The following is a 17,041-nucleotide window of genomic DNA, read 5'->3' as shown; positions in this document are numbered from 1 at the left end:
AAGTGTTCAATGCTATCATGCAATTACTGTTTTTAATGACTTTTTTCCTTAAAAAACACATACTAATTGTAGAAAATCTGAAAAATAGAGAAAAATACACAGAAGAAATAAACATCTATGCTCTTACTCTGAAATATTACTAAAAGATTTTTATGTGATTAATAATAGGAGTTTTAAAATTAGATTTGGGTTTGAATTTGTGTTCTCCTTATTAGCCTGAGTCAGTATGTTTGACTTTTTCATGTATTCAATAAGTGTTTATTTAGCACTTACTATATTCAGGGCATTTCACAGGGGTCCTCAAACTTTTAAAACAGGGGGCCAGTTCGCTGTCCCTCAGACCATTGGAGGGGCGGACTATAGTTTAAAAAAAAACTATGAACAAATTCCTATGCACACTGCACATATCTTATTTTGAAGTGAAAAAACAAGACAGGAATAAATGTCCTCAGCAGGCCGCATGTGGCCCTTGGGCCGTAGTTTGAGGACCCCTGCACTAGGGCCTAGGGATACAGTGCTTTAAAAGAGTGACATACCCATCTTGGCTTAATTTCCTCATTTGTAAATTAATGGTAATACCTCACAAAGTTGTTAAGACGCATCAAAGATGATTAATATTGTTCATCATTTGCCTAGTGCTCTGTAAAAGCTCAGTAAATGATAACAATTATTATTATGTGTATTCAATATGTACTAGTTGTATCTTTAGTCCAAATAAAATGACCTTTTAAATCAGCTTAAAGTTTTTGCCTTACGTTTTATTTTTGGCATTTAATGTTATAAACACTTGATTTATTTTTCTTTATACTTGTCTATACTTACCTGTTTGGTTTGGGTTTCTCTTTAAAGCAATACATAGTTTGTTTACTTTTTAAAAACTATAACTCAATTCATTAAGTTTTTAATATCAGGCTTTCAAACATATAGAGTAGAAAGAGTAGTGTAATGATCCACCATATTCCTATAACCTAGCCTCATGGCCAATTTTGTTTCACTTCTACTTCCTCTTCTCAATCCCACTTATACTCTTCCTCTCCTCTGCTCCAGTGGATTATTTTGAAGCTGATCCTAGATACAGCAATTCAGATGTAAATATTTACATTTATATTTCTTAAAAGATAAGAACTTTTGAAAGCACATAGCCACCATACCATCATTACTCATTTTAAAAAATCAGTAATTCTGTAATAGTGTCAAATATCCAGTAAGTCACTTCCTTTTCATTAGATACTTTAAACTTTACATTTCTTACATTATTACTTTTTGAATGATTTCTGTCATCTTATTTCACATTTTTTATTCTCTCCTTGTGGTATCTTTTCTCCTGCCATGTGGATTATTTTGTTTAAGGAGGTTGTGAAATATAGAAGAATAATGAAGCTGGAAAGACTTGGGTTTGAATCCTACTTCTGCCATTCACTAATTAACTTTGCTGAACCTTGATTTCCACAACTGTAAAATAGGGGTATTTATACCTGCCTCATGTTCTTAGGGTTGAATGTGATGCCTGCCTAAAGTACTGTTAATAGTCTCTGCCAGTTATTATCTTATTTAGTGATTTGGACTGTAATAAACATCTGTTCTTGGTTATTGTATGGTTTTTCAAAAAATTCCAAAATTTATATTAATTTTGTAATTACTGAAAAATGTGGTTTTAAAAATATCCTTTTAGGAAAGACAGCATTTAGAATCTTTGCTGCTCCCACTACCTTTTTTGAGTTCACATTAATTTAGCCTGAGGCTACAAATCTTACCTTTAACTTTCTAGTGTTTTTTCTTTTATATTGTTTATATATGTATATCAATTATTTATTCTTCATTACTGACCCTTTTTTCCTTTAGTGAGATTAATTATTGGGTTATTTTTAGATGCTAAGTTGGTGTCCGTATACTTCAGTTCTTTCCTATCTCAATATTCGTTGTCTCTTTTTTAAAAATTCTCTTTTGATGGTCTAGGTTATACCTTTCAGCAATTTATTTTGAAAAAAGTTACTACCAGGATGGTGAAATTTTGACTTTGCAGATCTAAGAATAATTTCCTGTAATCTTTGTACATGAAAAACTAGGGTGAAGTCTAACATTCTTAGATCGTAACTGTTCCTTTTCAATTCTCTGTAAATCATTACTTCATTGTCTTCTGACATTTTATTGTTGCAGAGGAGAAATCTGAGATCAATCTGATTTTAGTTCCTTGAAATAACCTATTTTTTTCTGCTTGTATGCTTGTAGGAGTATATCTTTATCCTTGAAATTTAAAAACATTTGCCAGGACATGTCTTGGTGTTGATGATCTCTGTTGAACCTTCTCAGTCTCCAGTCTCAGGTATTTTTTTTCAGAACTGGAAAGTTTTCTTATACTTTTGATTGATTAAAGTGCTCTGTTTTTTGGGGGAGGATTGTTTTTTGGGGGGTTTTTTTGTTTTTTTGTTTTTTTTAGGAACATCTGTTATTCATAGATTATTTCTACGTCTGTCCTCCATAGTTTTTAAAATCTTTTCTTTCTTTTTTTTCATTTATTCAAGTCAAGTTTGTCCTCTGTGGCATGGATTCTGTTTTCTGCAGTGTCAGTTCTAATACTTGCTATTCACAATGCAGATTTAATTTTGGCTACTGTGTTTTCATTTCTTTATTCTTATCTCAACATACTGTTGTTTCATAAGCAGAATTCCCCTTAGGGGTACACTTCAAAAAACATGAGGTGGACTCAGGCCTAAAACATGTCTGTTTTCTGAGGCCACAACTACAGGACCAAAAGAAAAAAAAAAGCTGCTGAAAGGGTCCTCTTAAACTTAAAAATGTAGATATAACCAGAAGTCATTTCTATCCTCATTTAGAAAATAGAACAGTATTGAGTATTAACAGGACTTTAGTAGCTAGAGGAGTAGTAAAGCAGATATAAGGGCACCTTAACTAGAAATAAACTAATTTTTCTAATTACAGTATTGTTTCTTCTCTTTATAAAACTAATACATAAGTGCATATAATTTTGAAAATACAGTACAAAGAAGAAAATCCTATGACCCAGGTAACTACTGATAAGATTTTATATATGTTTTGCAAATTACATGCACACATGTTGGGGGGGGTGCAAAATGGGGTCATACTATATAGTTTTGTATCCTTTTTAATTTAATATACTGCCAGCATTTTTTTCATCATTAATTTTTCTTTAAGGCCCTGATTTTAACCATTGCATAGTATTCCTACATATGAATAGATGTATTATGCTTTATTTAACCAGTCCCCTGTTGGTCATTTAGATTGTTTTCTATTTTTCAGTATAATGAGTATGATGAATATCACTGTACATAAGTCTTTATGCACATCTCTGATATTTCCTTAGGATAAATGAGGAGCTGATTCTTAATCCTGTCACATTGGTAAGGATTATATACATTCCTTATTAAGAATATAAAATGCTTGTTTCTTATTGTTTCAATGTGATTGCATAGAAGATTCTTTGGACTCTGAACAATTTGGTAATATTTTAACCACAGTTTTAGAGAGGTTTCTAATACCTCATCTTCAGCACCTTCATGATGGAATTCCTATTGCATAAGCTTTGGACAGGAAAATCACTGCTAATATCAGGGGGTTTGGAAGGTAGATATACTTGTGGAAACATGAGAGTGGTTAAAAAAAATTGTGGTCCATGCTCATTTCTACAACCTGGGTCTCCATATTAATACACTAAGGCGCTGGACCCTCTTTTTTCCTCCTCCCGTCCTGTTACTTCAGACTGTTATTCTCTATGAGGACTCTTTTCTCCTAATGACTGTATGTACATTCCATTTCTGTGTAGGAGAATGTCAGTAGATGGACCGTATGTCCTGTACAGATCAAGGTAGCATTTTATCAGTCACAGGTTATGTTTTGGACCTAATAACATACATTATGATCTCCTATAGAACTCAAGGTATTTTTTAACTTATTTCATATTTTCTTCAAAGGTATCAAACAGCACCCTGTAAATGTGCATTGTTGTAACATACCATTACAACAACACAATCTGTTAAATAGACTTGTGTAAAATGAAATATCTTAACATTAATAAAATATTATTTTTGGCCAGGCTCAGTGGCTCAGCCTGTAATCCCAGCACTTTGGGAGGCCTAGGTGAGTGGATTGCCTGAGCCCGCAGGTTTGAGACCAGCCCAGTCAATTTGGTGAGACCTCGTCTCCACAATAAATAAAAAAATTAGCCGGGAATGGTAGCGCACACCTGTAGTTCTGGCTACTTGGAAGGATCACCGGAGCCCAGCAGGTCGACACTGGGGTGGCTGTGAGTGTGCCATATTTTTGACATGTCAGAATTTTTCTTAAAATACTTGAGAATATTCTAGCGTTTCTGAAACCTTGGTTCAGAAATACTGATTTGAATTGTTCTTCTTTAAACCTGGGAGATGATCTTAGGTGATGATTTTTTACAACATTGAAAGTTGTTTTGAAATCAATTCCTGCTGAAAGTCAAGCGAACAATCTCTTTTATCTGATTTGTTCTGATGAGACCCATATTGTAGGTTATTCGAATTTGTGACTTTTTACACATTTCAGGCTAGCAAAGTAAAGCATGATTAGCATTTCCTAACCTTTTCCAATATTTCACATCATATTTGCATATATGCAATCTGCCAGGCTCTGAACTTTTTTGGCTAGGAGGTATTATAGTGGGATGAGAGAGGATAAATACATTTGCTTCACCTTTAAACTATTTTTTTTTTGTCCATACTCATTCTTTAGCTTCATTGTATAAACCTACAGCACACCTATGAATGATCTCTTCTACCCTGCTTGGCGGGAAATTGGCTATAGTAAGTGGTGAAACAGGCATGTCAACACTCTCCTATATTTCTTCATTGCATTACATCCTTAGAAGTTATCTGTAGAAATATAAATATTACAGTCAATTGAGGCAAAAAAGGAGACGAGAAGTAGCATTTACTGAACATCTACTGTTTCTTGGATGGATACTTTTAAGTACGACATCCTTGTGAAGCAGATATTATATGAATCTTACAAGTAAAGAAATTGAGACTCAAAATGTTAAATCACTTAGCAAGTTCAGGTAACTATACTAGGAAGTGACAGAACTGGGATTTAAACTTGGTATTGGCACGCTTTAGAACACAATTTTTTCCTACTTTTTTCTTAAAATTAGAGAAGTGTATTTTCTTGTTTAAGAAGTACTATTTCTTGAATTTTGGGAATTATAGAAAGTACAATATTGAGTCAGACTTACAATCCATGTAACCTAATCTCTAATGAAACTGAGGATCATTTTTCTAAAGGGTAACTTAGCTGCAGAAGTAACTTTATGCTCATTTCTAATAGATAACATTCTAATCCTTGTTTTGATTAAATTATAGAAAAGGTTCAGTGAAATAAAGGTGCTTTTTTGGTAGAAAAATCTTTGAAAAGTTTCACTGGTATGTAGGGTAATATTGGCTTTCATATTGTCCTGCTTTAAAAATTAAGTTGTTCTAGCCGGGCTCGGTGGCTCAGCCTGTAGGCTGAGGTGAGTGGATTGCCTGAGCCCGCGGGTTCGAGACCCGCCTGGGCAGCGAGACCTCATCTCTACAATAAATCAAAATGAGCCGGGTGTGGTAGCATGCGCCTGTAGTTCCAGCTACTTGGAAGGCTGAGGCGGAAGGATCGCCGGAGCCCAGCAGGCGAGGCTGCGGTGGCCGGGAGCGGCTACTGCACTCCAGTCTGGGCGACCGAGTGAGACTCCAACCAAAAAAAAAATTAAGTTGTTCTAAAATTTAAATTTCTGCTAAATTCAGAAAGGAAGTACATCTTTTTGCAAAGAGGAGAGCATAAAATACCTTTTAAATTATGTTTCACTTAATTTTTTCTTAAATTGCTTTGTTAGTATAAGCTGTACTGTTAATAAGCTGGATGCATAGTTCACAAAATATAGTGTCTTGTAAAATTTGAAATGACATGAAGCTAAAAATAGTGAAGAGGCTGATTGACAGATTTGGGATTTAATCTACAGAGACTGTAACAGTGATAAAAAGCTGAATAAAAAAACTTAAATAAGGCTTTATTCATGGAACTAAGTATCAACAGGTAAAGGATAGAAGATGCAGGGCTTGGTTGCAGTATAAGTGAAGAAGACAAGGAATTAATTAGCAGAAAACTTAATATGAATCAGCATTGTGTTGTGGACATTCCAAAAATGGTGCACATGTGAACTTCATTAATGCAAGTTTATTTTCTAGAACAAGGAAGATGATATGCCCTTTACTCTGCATTGGTCGTATCAGGGTTGGAACGTTAATTACATGCAATTCCATATACCACCCTTTAAGATGAATTGGAGTGTGCTCAGAAAAGAAGATGTTGATGGGTTTCATGTCTTAAAGGAATGTTTGAATGAATTTGCTTTATCTAGAAAAAAACAAGACTCAGAGTAGTTTAGAGTCATAGCTTTACTTCCTGTGACTTTGCAGATAGCGTACAGATGAGTTAGTTGTGATTTATTAGTAGTCATCTTAAAGGGAATTTCCTGGCTGAAGAAAATTACTATATAAATTTTATGTAGCAGGCAGTACTTTTTCTGAGTTAGTGTAGTAGACTGCCTAGTGAAGTAGTACATTCTTGTCCTGGTAGTGTCCAAGTATAGGTGAGAATAGAGTAAAAAGAATTGAAATATTTGATATGTAGAGGGAACAGAAGACTTGAGATGCCATAACAATCCTAAATTATTTTTAAATTTCAAGATCGAAAGGACTTCATGGAGTATTATTTTATCTTCATGAAGCTACCTCACCTTAGTAATAGTAATTTGCGCTGGTATAGCTCTTTACAGTTTGTAAAGTGCTTGTCTCACTTTTGAGCCTAATAATAACCCTTGGGCAGACAAGGCAAGTATCCTCATTTTGAACAGTAAAGCAGTAGTCTGAATTGCCCCAAATCATAAAACTTATAAGTGGGAAAGACCTAGGGCTCTACCCCTGGTCTATAAATTCCAGGTTCAGTGCTGTTTCTACCATACAATTTGCCTTAAAAGTAAGTTATAATTTGTGATGCTTGCTTTGCATACATTGAAAATCACATAAAGCAAGTGGTTCTTAAATTGTATTCCCATGGAAATGGAAGTGTCATTCTAGTTAAACTAAGGGTTCTAAAAGCCAAATAATGGGGAGTCATTGAGTAGATCTGTGTTACAAAAGATAGCTATTAGCCAGGCTCGTAGCTCAGTCTGTAATCCCGGACTTTGGGAGGCTGAGGTGAGTGGATTGCCTGAGCCCGCGGGTTCGAGACCCGCCTGGGCAACTTGGCAAGACCTCATCTCTATGATAAATCAAAAATTAGCTGGGCGTGGTAGCACACGCCTGTAGTTACAGCTACTTGGAAGGCTGAGGCAAAAGGATCGCCGGAGCCCAGCAGGTCGAGGCTGTGGTGGCCAGGAGCAGCCACTGCTGCACTCCAGTCTGGGTGACAGAGTGAGACGCCAACTCAAAAAAAAAAAAAGATAGCTATTTACAATTAATGAGAAAACCTGGTTTGATCTACGAGATGAATGATGGTGCCATTCGCTAAGATAGCAAATATGGGAGAGGTAGCAGGTTGGTGGGCCACAGGTGAAGTGATTGAATTTGAGACATGATAAAAGTAGCTTATATTGATTGTTTGCTAAGTGCCAGGAACTATGGTTAGTGTTTTATATCATTTATCTCATTTAGTCTTTACAACAACCCTCTGAAGATAAGACTTTTTAATCTTCATTTTCCATATGAAGAAACTAAGACAGTATAAATAACCTGAACAAGGCTTTATAATTAGTAGTATAGGAGTAGGAATTTGAATCTTCATGTCTGACTCCAAAACCGGTGTTGTTAGGAGCTAGTTTTAAGGTTTCTTTGTATGTTTGGATACACATAATCAGTGGTCAGTTGAATAAATGGTTGTAGATTTTAGGAGAAAGAAGCATCCTGGAGATATTTGAGTTTCCTTATGAAAGAAGTGGGCAATGTTGTAGCCTCTGAACATGTCTTAGGAAAATAAAGATTTTATACCTGCCTCCCCCCTTTTCCTGCACTTTGGCACCGTTTCTGTGCTTTGTAGTATTAGGCATTCCCTAATTTAGGCATTCCCTAAATTAGGAACATCCTAAATTAGGCATTCCCTAATTTAGGAACATCCTCTGTTGAGTGGGTGAAAATGAAAGGTGCCCTTCGTGAAAGGCCAGTGGACATTCTAGGCTGGGGACATGTTTTACTAACTTTTGTCTCTGGAGCAGTGCCTAGGACATAGCATGAATGAAATGAAATGAATGGATGAATGGATGGTCAATAGGGATGGGAAGGGTAAAGAGAGGAGTTTATATTCAGAGCTGCTGCCTTAGGTATGAGATGATAGGTGAGCTGCCTTTTAATTCCTAGTTGATAATGCTCCAAAGATGGTTAGCTTAGATACTTGTACACTTGTAATCAGGGGTACTCCTTTTTCCAGTGAGGGAAAGAGAGAAGACACTATGTGTTCCTGACTTGTTTTTTGTTTTTTAAAAAATTACACAAATACTACATATTCATTACAGATAGATATTGTGCACAAATTAGAATCTTCAAATAAACACAAATAAACAAAATTTAAATTGTCTAAAATTCTGCTACCCAGAGACAGCCACTGTTAACATTCGGTGTATATCCTTCCAGAGTTTTTCCCATAAAAATATATGCATTGAAACATGTATATATTTATTTAAAATGGGATCATTACAATCCATATTGTTTTGTAAACTGCTTTTTTCACTTATGTGACTGTCTTTCCATGTCAATAAATTTACATCTTTATTATTATTTTTAATGATCACATAGAATTCCATTATAAGGATGTACCATAATACATTTAACTAGTTCTCTGTTGTTAAAAATATGGGTTTCCAATTTGGAATTCTTTTTGGAAAAAAAGTTATGGTGAACATTCTTGTATGTTCATCTTTGAACACTTGTGCATTTTTTTAAAAAAAGTAAAATTGATGGGACATTTCAAAATTGTATGTGTGGTATTTTAAAAATACAGACTCAGATTGCCTTCCTGAAAGGTTGTGCTGATTTATACTTTCTCCAGCAACATATCAAGAGTGCACTTTCCCCATACCCACATTAGCACTGTTATTTTTTTTGTAAATTATTACCGGTTTGAAAGGCAAAAGGTATCTTTGGGTTAAATGCATTTCTTTGATGAGTACTAAGGCTGAACTCTTTTTTCCCTTATTGCTCATTTCTGTTGAGGTTCATCGTTTTTTCTTACAGGTTTGTAAAACAAAGCTCTTTATGTATTGAGGATACCAACCCTTTGTCATATGTTGCTTTTTTTGTAATCAGTTTGTCTGTTTTCTTTTTTGTGTCTGACAGAAGTTTAAACTTTTATGAATTCAAATGTCATTTTTTCTTTGATTTCAACCCTCCTTACCCATAAGTATTATTCACCTATATTCTAATATTTGTTTAATTTTGTTTTTTGACATTTAAATGTTTAATCCATCTAAAATTTATTTTGGTATAGAGATCAAGCTTAATTTTTTCTGAAATAATTAATCAATTGCCCTGATTAATTATCAATGGAGTTGGAATTTAGAATTTGTTTTGCCATGCAAAGTGTTGTAAGTGATGTTTGGTAAGGCTTAAATAAGACCATTTGTAATGCATTTAACTATTAAAATAAACTTAAGAGCTCACCTGGAAAGGTAATCATCACTTAATATTTCTGTGGAAAAAAATGTTTTTATAGTTTCAAATAATTAACCTACAGATTAACTTTTGAAGCACAGCCTATTACAACTTTGTAACATGCATACTTAAATGATGGTTCTACTTCATTAGAGCCCTTTAGGGGTGAAAATATTCCTCAGTGATTTTTTATTTTTTTGTCTGCCTTCATTTAATTTTAACTGAGGTGAAGTCTATTTTGTAACTTTCTACTTGCTGTGCTTTTCACAGAATGGACAGCAAATTATGGATGAACCTATGGGAGAGGAGGAGATTAATCCACAAACTGTAAGTAACATATTGTATCACAAGGGATATAGAGAAATCCAATACTATACAATTATTCTTATTTTTAAACTGAGCAAAGTAATCATTTTACAGTATTGAAAACTTGATGTGTTCACATGTATTTCACTAAAATAAATTTGTGAATATGCCAGCAACCTTTCTAAAAACTGTTTTTATAAGACTGATCTTAAGAGAATGACAAAACAAATTGCATTATATTGTTGTGCCTAAAGCTTATGTTTGTTTTTGAGTTGAGGTCTTCCTTTGTCACCCAGACTGGAGTGCAGTGGCATGATCATGGTTCATTGCAGCCTCGAACTCCTGGGTTCAAGTAGTCCTCGTGCCTCAGCCTCCAGAGTAGCTGGAACTACAGGCACATTCCACCATGTCTGGCTAAGTGTTTCTATTTTTTGTAGAGATAGGGTATTAGTATGTTGGCCAGGTTGGTCTTGTGCTTCTGGCAACAAACAATCCTCCCACCTCTGCCTCCCAGAAACCTGGGATTACAGGCTTGAGCCACCACACCTGGAAAAAGTCTATTTTTATTAAAAAAAAAAATCAAACTGACTGTAAATTTGTTGAAGACAAAAATATAAAGCTCATACTTTACAGCACTATTTAGCATAGAAAGTGGGCATCATCATTTTCTCATCTTTTTTTTTTTTTTCTCGTTCCTAAATCTCCAGTACCTAGACCAAGGTGCCTGGCACATAATAGATACTCATTAAATATTTTGTAAATGAATTAATAAATTGTTTCCTGCCCCCACACAGAATAACGTTAGCAGCTCAGCTATAGTCTTCTTGTTACTCTGTATGTAAGACAATTATTTTTGTTTTCAAAATACATATATTCTACAACTTGTTCCTTTTACTTAATGTGTCTTAAACATCTTTTATGACAGTATATATGGATCTGCCTCACAAAAATAAGGGGAAAATTGCATTAAAATGGCTACACAGTATTCTATTTTATATACATCCTGTATTTAAAGTAACTTTTTCCCTTATATTTGTGAACTTGTGTTTTAGTAGGATATAGTCTTAGAGAAGGATGTGCTGGAACAAATGGTATGACTATTTAAATCTCAATAGACATTACCAAATTGCCCTCCAAAAAGATTGCAAAAATTTCAGTGTATGAGAATACCTATTTGACTATTCCCTATTCAACACTGAATATTATCTGAAAATATTTTTAATTTGAGCCTAAATAAATAATACTTTTCCATTTTAATTTGCATCTCATTTGATGTTTAGTGAAATTAGGTATCCATACATTATTGGCCTTTGTTTTGGGTTTTGGGGGTTTTTGTTTTGTTTTGTTTGAGACAGAGCCTCACTCTGTCGCCCAGGCTGGAATACAACCTCACCGTCCTAGGTGCAAATGGTCCTCCTGCCTCAGCCTCCTGAGTAGCTGGGACTACAGATGAGCACCACCATCTTGGCTAATTTTTAAAATGTTTTTGTAGAGAAGGAGTCTCACTATGCTTTCAGACTGGTCTCTTAACTCCTGTCCTCAAGAGATCCTCCCACTTTGGCCTCTCAAAGTGTTGGGATTACAAGCATGAGCTACCATACCCAACTAGCCTCCGTTATTTTGTTTTGCCCAGCTTTCCTTTGGATTATTTGTTGTCTTCTTATTGGACTGTACAATTTCTGTATATATTCTGGATATTAATTTCATATCTTGCAATATTTTCTCCCTCTTATTTTTTAAACGTTGATTATGTGTCTTTCATTGTATTATGTGCATTTTCATTTATTATTTTTTTTTCTTTATTTCAATAGCTTTAGGGGGTGCAAATGTAAACTAACTCAGAAACAGAAATTTTCATTCTGAAATGAGTTTCATGCTCAGTTAGAAAATCCTTCCTTGCACCAAGATTATAAAAATATCCTTATATCTTAACCTACTACTTGTTTTGTTTTCATTTAAATCTGTGATCCACTTGGAATTTTAGTGCCTGGCATGGGGTAGAAATCTAACTTTTCTTAACAAATAGGTAGCCTGTTTTTCTAACCCCCATTTATTAAGTAAATAAAATCCATTTTTCCCTGTTCATTTGAGATCCCTCTCTTATCATATATAAAATTGCTCTGTACCCCTTATATCAGTTTTCTGGGGCTACCGTAAAAAATTATCAAAACTGGGTGACTTGCAGTAACAGATGGCTCTTGAGGAGGATCCTTCTTTGCCTATTCTAGCTTCAAGTGTTTGCTAGTAATCTTTGGCAATCCTTGGATTGTAGACACATCATTTGAATCTCTGCTTCTGTCATCACATGGTGGTCTCCCTTTATGTTTCTGTGTCCAAATTTCCCTCTTCTCACAAGGACACTAGTCATTGAATTTGGGACCATCCTCAAACATGATTTCATCTTAACTAAATTATATCTACTAAGACCCCATTTTTAAATTAGGTCATGTTCATAGATACCAAGGATTAGAACTTGAAAATATCTTTCTGGAGGACACAGTTCAACCCATAGTCCTTCTGAATGTTTTGGCTTTACATGCTTTTTTTCAATTACTGTAGTTTTATTATATGTTCTTATATGTGGCAGGGTAAGCTCCCATCTTTTTTCTTTTTAAAATTGTAGTCTTATACATTTAATTTTCCAGATGAACTTTGCAATCAGTTTGTTAGGTACTCCTGAAAAATGTATTAATATTTTTGTTAGAATTGCATTAAATTTACAGATTAACATGAAAAATTATTTTAATAATATTGAGTCTTTGCATCCAGGAGCTTTCATTTATTCTGATATTCTTTTATATTTTTATTAAAATATTGTGGTTTCTTACATAGAGTTCTTGTACATTCCTTATTAAGATAATTCATGGGCATTTTATAGTCTTTGTTATATTGTAAGCGGGGTTTTTTTCCTTTTATGTCTTCCATCTGGTTATTGCTAATATATGTTTTTAAAGTTATTTGTTTCCATATGTTTTTTAGCATCTTGGGGAAGTTAACTTTTCAGACATCAAACAAATTGTCATGAACATTGTGTCAGTTATGGAAGAGTAAGATCATTTTACTTTTCTGCTTAAAATACCTCAGTAGTTCTGTGCTCCCTTTAAATAAAGTCCAAGCTCTGCAACTTGAACTACTAGGCTCTCTATAATGAGCCCTTTGCATCCTTCTCCATATCCTCTTTGACCACATTCCTCTACCCTCTACTGTAAGTCCAGTCACTCAAATGTGAGAGTTAAGATTTTGTATTAGTTATATATTTGGTATGTTACAAATTACCCCAAATTTAGTGACTTACAGCTACATACATTTATCATCTCCCATTTTCTGTGGGTCTTTGGTCTTGGCAGAGCTTAGTTGCATCCATTGGTTCAGAGACTCTCAAACTCAGACTGAAATCAAGGTATTGACTAGAGATAGAGTCTCATCTGAAAATTTACTAGGGAAGGATCTACTTCCAAGCTCACATGGTTGTTGACCCAAATTCCTGACCCATAAACACTGTGAAATAATAAATATGTGTGGAGCTTATCAACTGGTAGACTTTCTTGCAAATTGATTGGCCCCTTTTCCATGGGCTAAAATACAGAATCTGATGATAAGCCAGTGTTGACCAGGACAAGACAGTAGAGAAGATGGAGAAAAATAAGAGAAGAAATCTGGGTCCCTTAACAACCGGATGGTCTAATGACACTTCTTTACCCTGAAGTACCCTCTTAACCTTTGAACTGCTCTGTGAGAAAAAAATAAAAAACGAGGCACTTACCTTGTTTGGTTCGTTGCATTTGGGGGTCTTTTTCTTACAGCAGCTTAGTCTGTATTCTAACTACATCTAGTCCTTTATTAACTACTTAGTTAATTAATGTCTATTAGGTGCTGAATGCTCTGCTACTTTGTTAGAGACACAAATGTATATAAGGGAACCATGCAGTTTTAAAATGGCAAAATAAAGCTGTTTTTGTTCTTTTTTCCTCTGGGAAATTTTCACCCAAAACAACAAGGAGAATAAGAAAACGGAAACTTGGTTTTTGAGATCAGAAGACTTCTGTAATTTGAGCCACAAGATATAATATGAGAAGCAGATGGAAGAGTGGTAACAAGAAGAAATTTATAGAACTTAAGTGATTTTAGAGGAGTATCCCAATAGGGAGCAAGTCTTATTCAAGGCCTCCAGAGCCTCAGAAGAACTTAAGAATGGGGACCACCAGGTACTGTGGAAAGTTGAGGTATGACATGGAGCTAAAAACGAAGATTGGAGACAGAAGGTATTTCATAGAGAAAATCAGAGAGGCTCTAGACATGGGTACCTTGGACACAGTAGGAAGTAGGGTGAGACACTAGACTGGAAATGGGGAGGTCAAATAAAAACCTACTGCTGAATGGTAGCATGGCTCATTCAATCCACCAGGACCATATCCTCCAGGCAAGATATGGAGTAGGCATCCAAGATTGAAGACCTATCAGATACTGACCTTTTTCGGAGATCTTTAGTGTAAAGGCTGCCTATTTGGCCAGTTAACCTATAAGAAGACCTGCCAGTTGAAAAGCCCATAACTCCCAGGCCACTGCTTAGTCCCTCCCTCTTAAATATTCATGAAAAGCCAAATATCATCAGACATTTGAGGAAGGTTTCCAACATAAAAGAATGATATCTTGGAGGAATAAATAATGCAGGGGAAAAGAAAAAGAAAAGTTAAACTAATGTTCTCTGAGTGTTGCCACAAACATCGGTTGCTACCCAAAAAAAAAAAGAATAATCATCAGAAGAAACTCGGCTGGGCGCAGTGGCTCATGCCTATAATCCCAGCACTTTGGGAGGCCGAGGTGAGAGGATTGCCTAAGCCTACAGGTTCGAGACTAGCCTGGGCAACTTGGTGAGACCTCGTTTCTATAACAAGTCAAAAAATTAGCCAGGCGTGGTGGCGTGTGCCTGCAATTCCAGCTACTTGGAAGGCTGAGGCAGAAGGATCACCTGAACCCTGCAGGCTGAGGCTGCGGGGGCCGTGAGCATGCCACTGCATTCCAGCCTGGGCAACAGAGTGAGATTCCAACTCTAAATAAATAAATAAATAATACAAATTTTAAAAAGAAGAAGAAACTCTTAGAAGTTAAAAATGTAGTGAGGATGCTTTGCATTTTGGTAGAATATTTACAAGTTAAAATTGAGAAAAACTCTCAAAAGGTAAAACAGTGAGACCAACCAATCACGGTGGCTCATACCTGTAATCCCAGCACTTTGGGTGGGCGAGGCAAGATGGTGGCTTGAGACCAAGGGTTCGAGACCAGCCAGGGCAGCATGCATGGCAAGACCTCATCTCTACTATAAATAAAAAAAGTAGCCGGGCCTGGTAGTGCTTACCTATAGTTCCAGCTACTTGGAAGGCTGAGGCGGAAGGATCGCCTGAGCCCAGCAGGTCGAGGCTGCGGTAGCTGTGAGTGTGCCACTGCACTCCAGCCTGGGTGACAGAGTGAGATTTCAACTAAAAAAAAAAGAAAACGACAACAGAAACAAAAACAGTAAGACCAAGAAACAGAAAATAGACCAAAAAAAAAGAATAGCAATCTAACTAGTAGGAATTCCAGGAAGAGATAATAGGGGAAATGAAGGGGGAGAAAGTAGGAAAGAAATACTGTAAGAAACATTTTTTCCTCATGTTTTAATATCTCTGAAATCAGAATATTTGTTGTAATTGATGATGTGACACATTTTAATTGGCAGCATTTTTTCTTTCAGAATGATATAGTGATAATCATGCTCTTAAATTAGGTGGAATCATATAATACCTCAAAATGAGGACCAGGAATCTGCAGATTAAAACATCCAACTGAAAGTCTATTAATGGGAGAAATATCAAAACACCAGGGATAAAGAGAAGGCCTTAAAAGCTTTTAGAGATTTTAAAAAACATATGTAAAGGACTGGATATAAATATAATATCAGGCTTTTCAGCATTGAAAGTTAGAAGACAGAGAATGACGCCTTTAAAATCCTTAGTGAGACTAGGTTGGGCATGGTGGCCTATAATCCCAGCAATTTAAGAGGCAGAAGCAAGAGAAGTGCCTGAGCCCAGGTATTTGAGAACAGTCCAGGCAAATTGGTGAGACCTCGTATCTACAATAAAAATTTTAAAATTAGCCTGGTGTCGTGGTGCTGTGGTTCTAGCAACTTGGAAGGCTGAGACAGAATGATCACCTGAGCAGGTCAAGACTGCAATGGTCATGATTGTGCCTATGCACTCTACCCTAGACAACAAAGTAAGACTCTGACTCAAAAAAAAAATCCTAGTGGAAATGACTTTCAACCAAGATATTTTCAGACATGTACCTATTTTAGGAATTTGCTGGAAAATGGGTTCTGCCAACACTAGAGGGTTGTTAACTAAGTAAAAGAGACATGGGATTCAGGAAACAAAGGACCTGCACTATAAACATGATAAAGAAAGTTTCTTTCATTATAATGAATAAAGGAAGCTTCAGAAGACTAGTTCATTCAGTAGGCTTAGAGAATACTCAGTTCAGATTGAAGTAGACATAATTCCAGGAATGCTGCCCCAGGGACAGTGCAGGATGGGAGCTGGGAGAATAGAAGTGATGTATTATCCAATAAGTTTGAGTATTGAAAATTTACTTGAGTGACTCTTGCAGGGTAGGAAGAATTTGAGATAGGTACAAAGAAAAGAAAGCAAATTGAAAAACAGAGCAACTGTAAACTTAAGAAAAAACAAAAGTTGTGCATAAGAAATATAACTATATTCCTCACCCTGGCAGTGAACGGTATTTATAGTCATAGTAATTGTAAAGGCTAAATGTTGATTTAGCCCAGATTTGTGATAGGAATGCTGTCATCTAATAATAGTATGTCTAAATGTGATATCTGAAATTAACCAAGAAAAAGTAGTACAGTTTAAGCTTATTATTTATCATATAAAAGTTAATATCTGAGGAAACAATGAAAAGAGCTGATGGATACCAAGTGCAGTATACTGCTGCATTTTCATTATAAGCCTTGCAGTACTTTTTGACCCTTTAACCTTTGATAAAAATTTAAGTAAAGCCAG

The 17,041-nt window shown here is 35.4% G+C and overlaps 1 protein-coding gene across 5 annotated transcripts in view; it reads left to right on the top strand.

Moving 5' to 3' along the window:
- The window catches only part of RPS6KA3 (ribosomal protein S6 kinase A3), a 114,777-nt gene that overhangs the window by 25,393 nt on the left and 72,343 nt on the right, over window positions 1-17,041 (top strand). Inside the window, exons 1-3 of one of the 5 annotated variants that reach the window (XM_021715166.1) lie at window positions 2,230-2,323; window positions 3,344-3,380; window positions 9,951-10,007. In XM_021715166.1, the coding sequence (XP_021570841.1) occupies window positions 9,966-10,007 (42 nt within the window). In that variant the 5' untranslated portion in view covers window positions 2,230-2,323; window positions 3,344-3,380; window positions 9,951-9,965. Of the gene's footprint in view, window positions 1-2,229; window positions 2,324-3,279; window positions 3,381-9,950; window positions 10,008-17,041 lie in introns of those variants that run through there. The other 4 variants (XM_008063351.1, XM_021715164.1, XM_021715165.1 and 1 more) reach the window with 4 other exon arrangements.

This window comes from Carlito syrichta, unplaced genomic scaffold (genome assembly GCF_000164805.1).
Source record: "Carlito syrichta isolate Samal-C Ts95f unplaced genomic scaffold, Tarsius_syrichta-2.0.1 Scaffold306767, whole genome shotgun sequence".
In the NCBI taxonomy this organism is placed as follows: Eukaryota; Metazoa; Chordata; class Mammalia; order Primates; family Tarsiidae; genus Carlito; species Carlito syrichta.
Note: the sequence above shows the minus strand (reverse complement) of the source record. Positions and strands in the feature narration are given on the sequence as shown.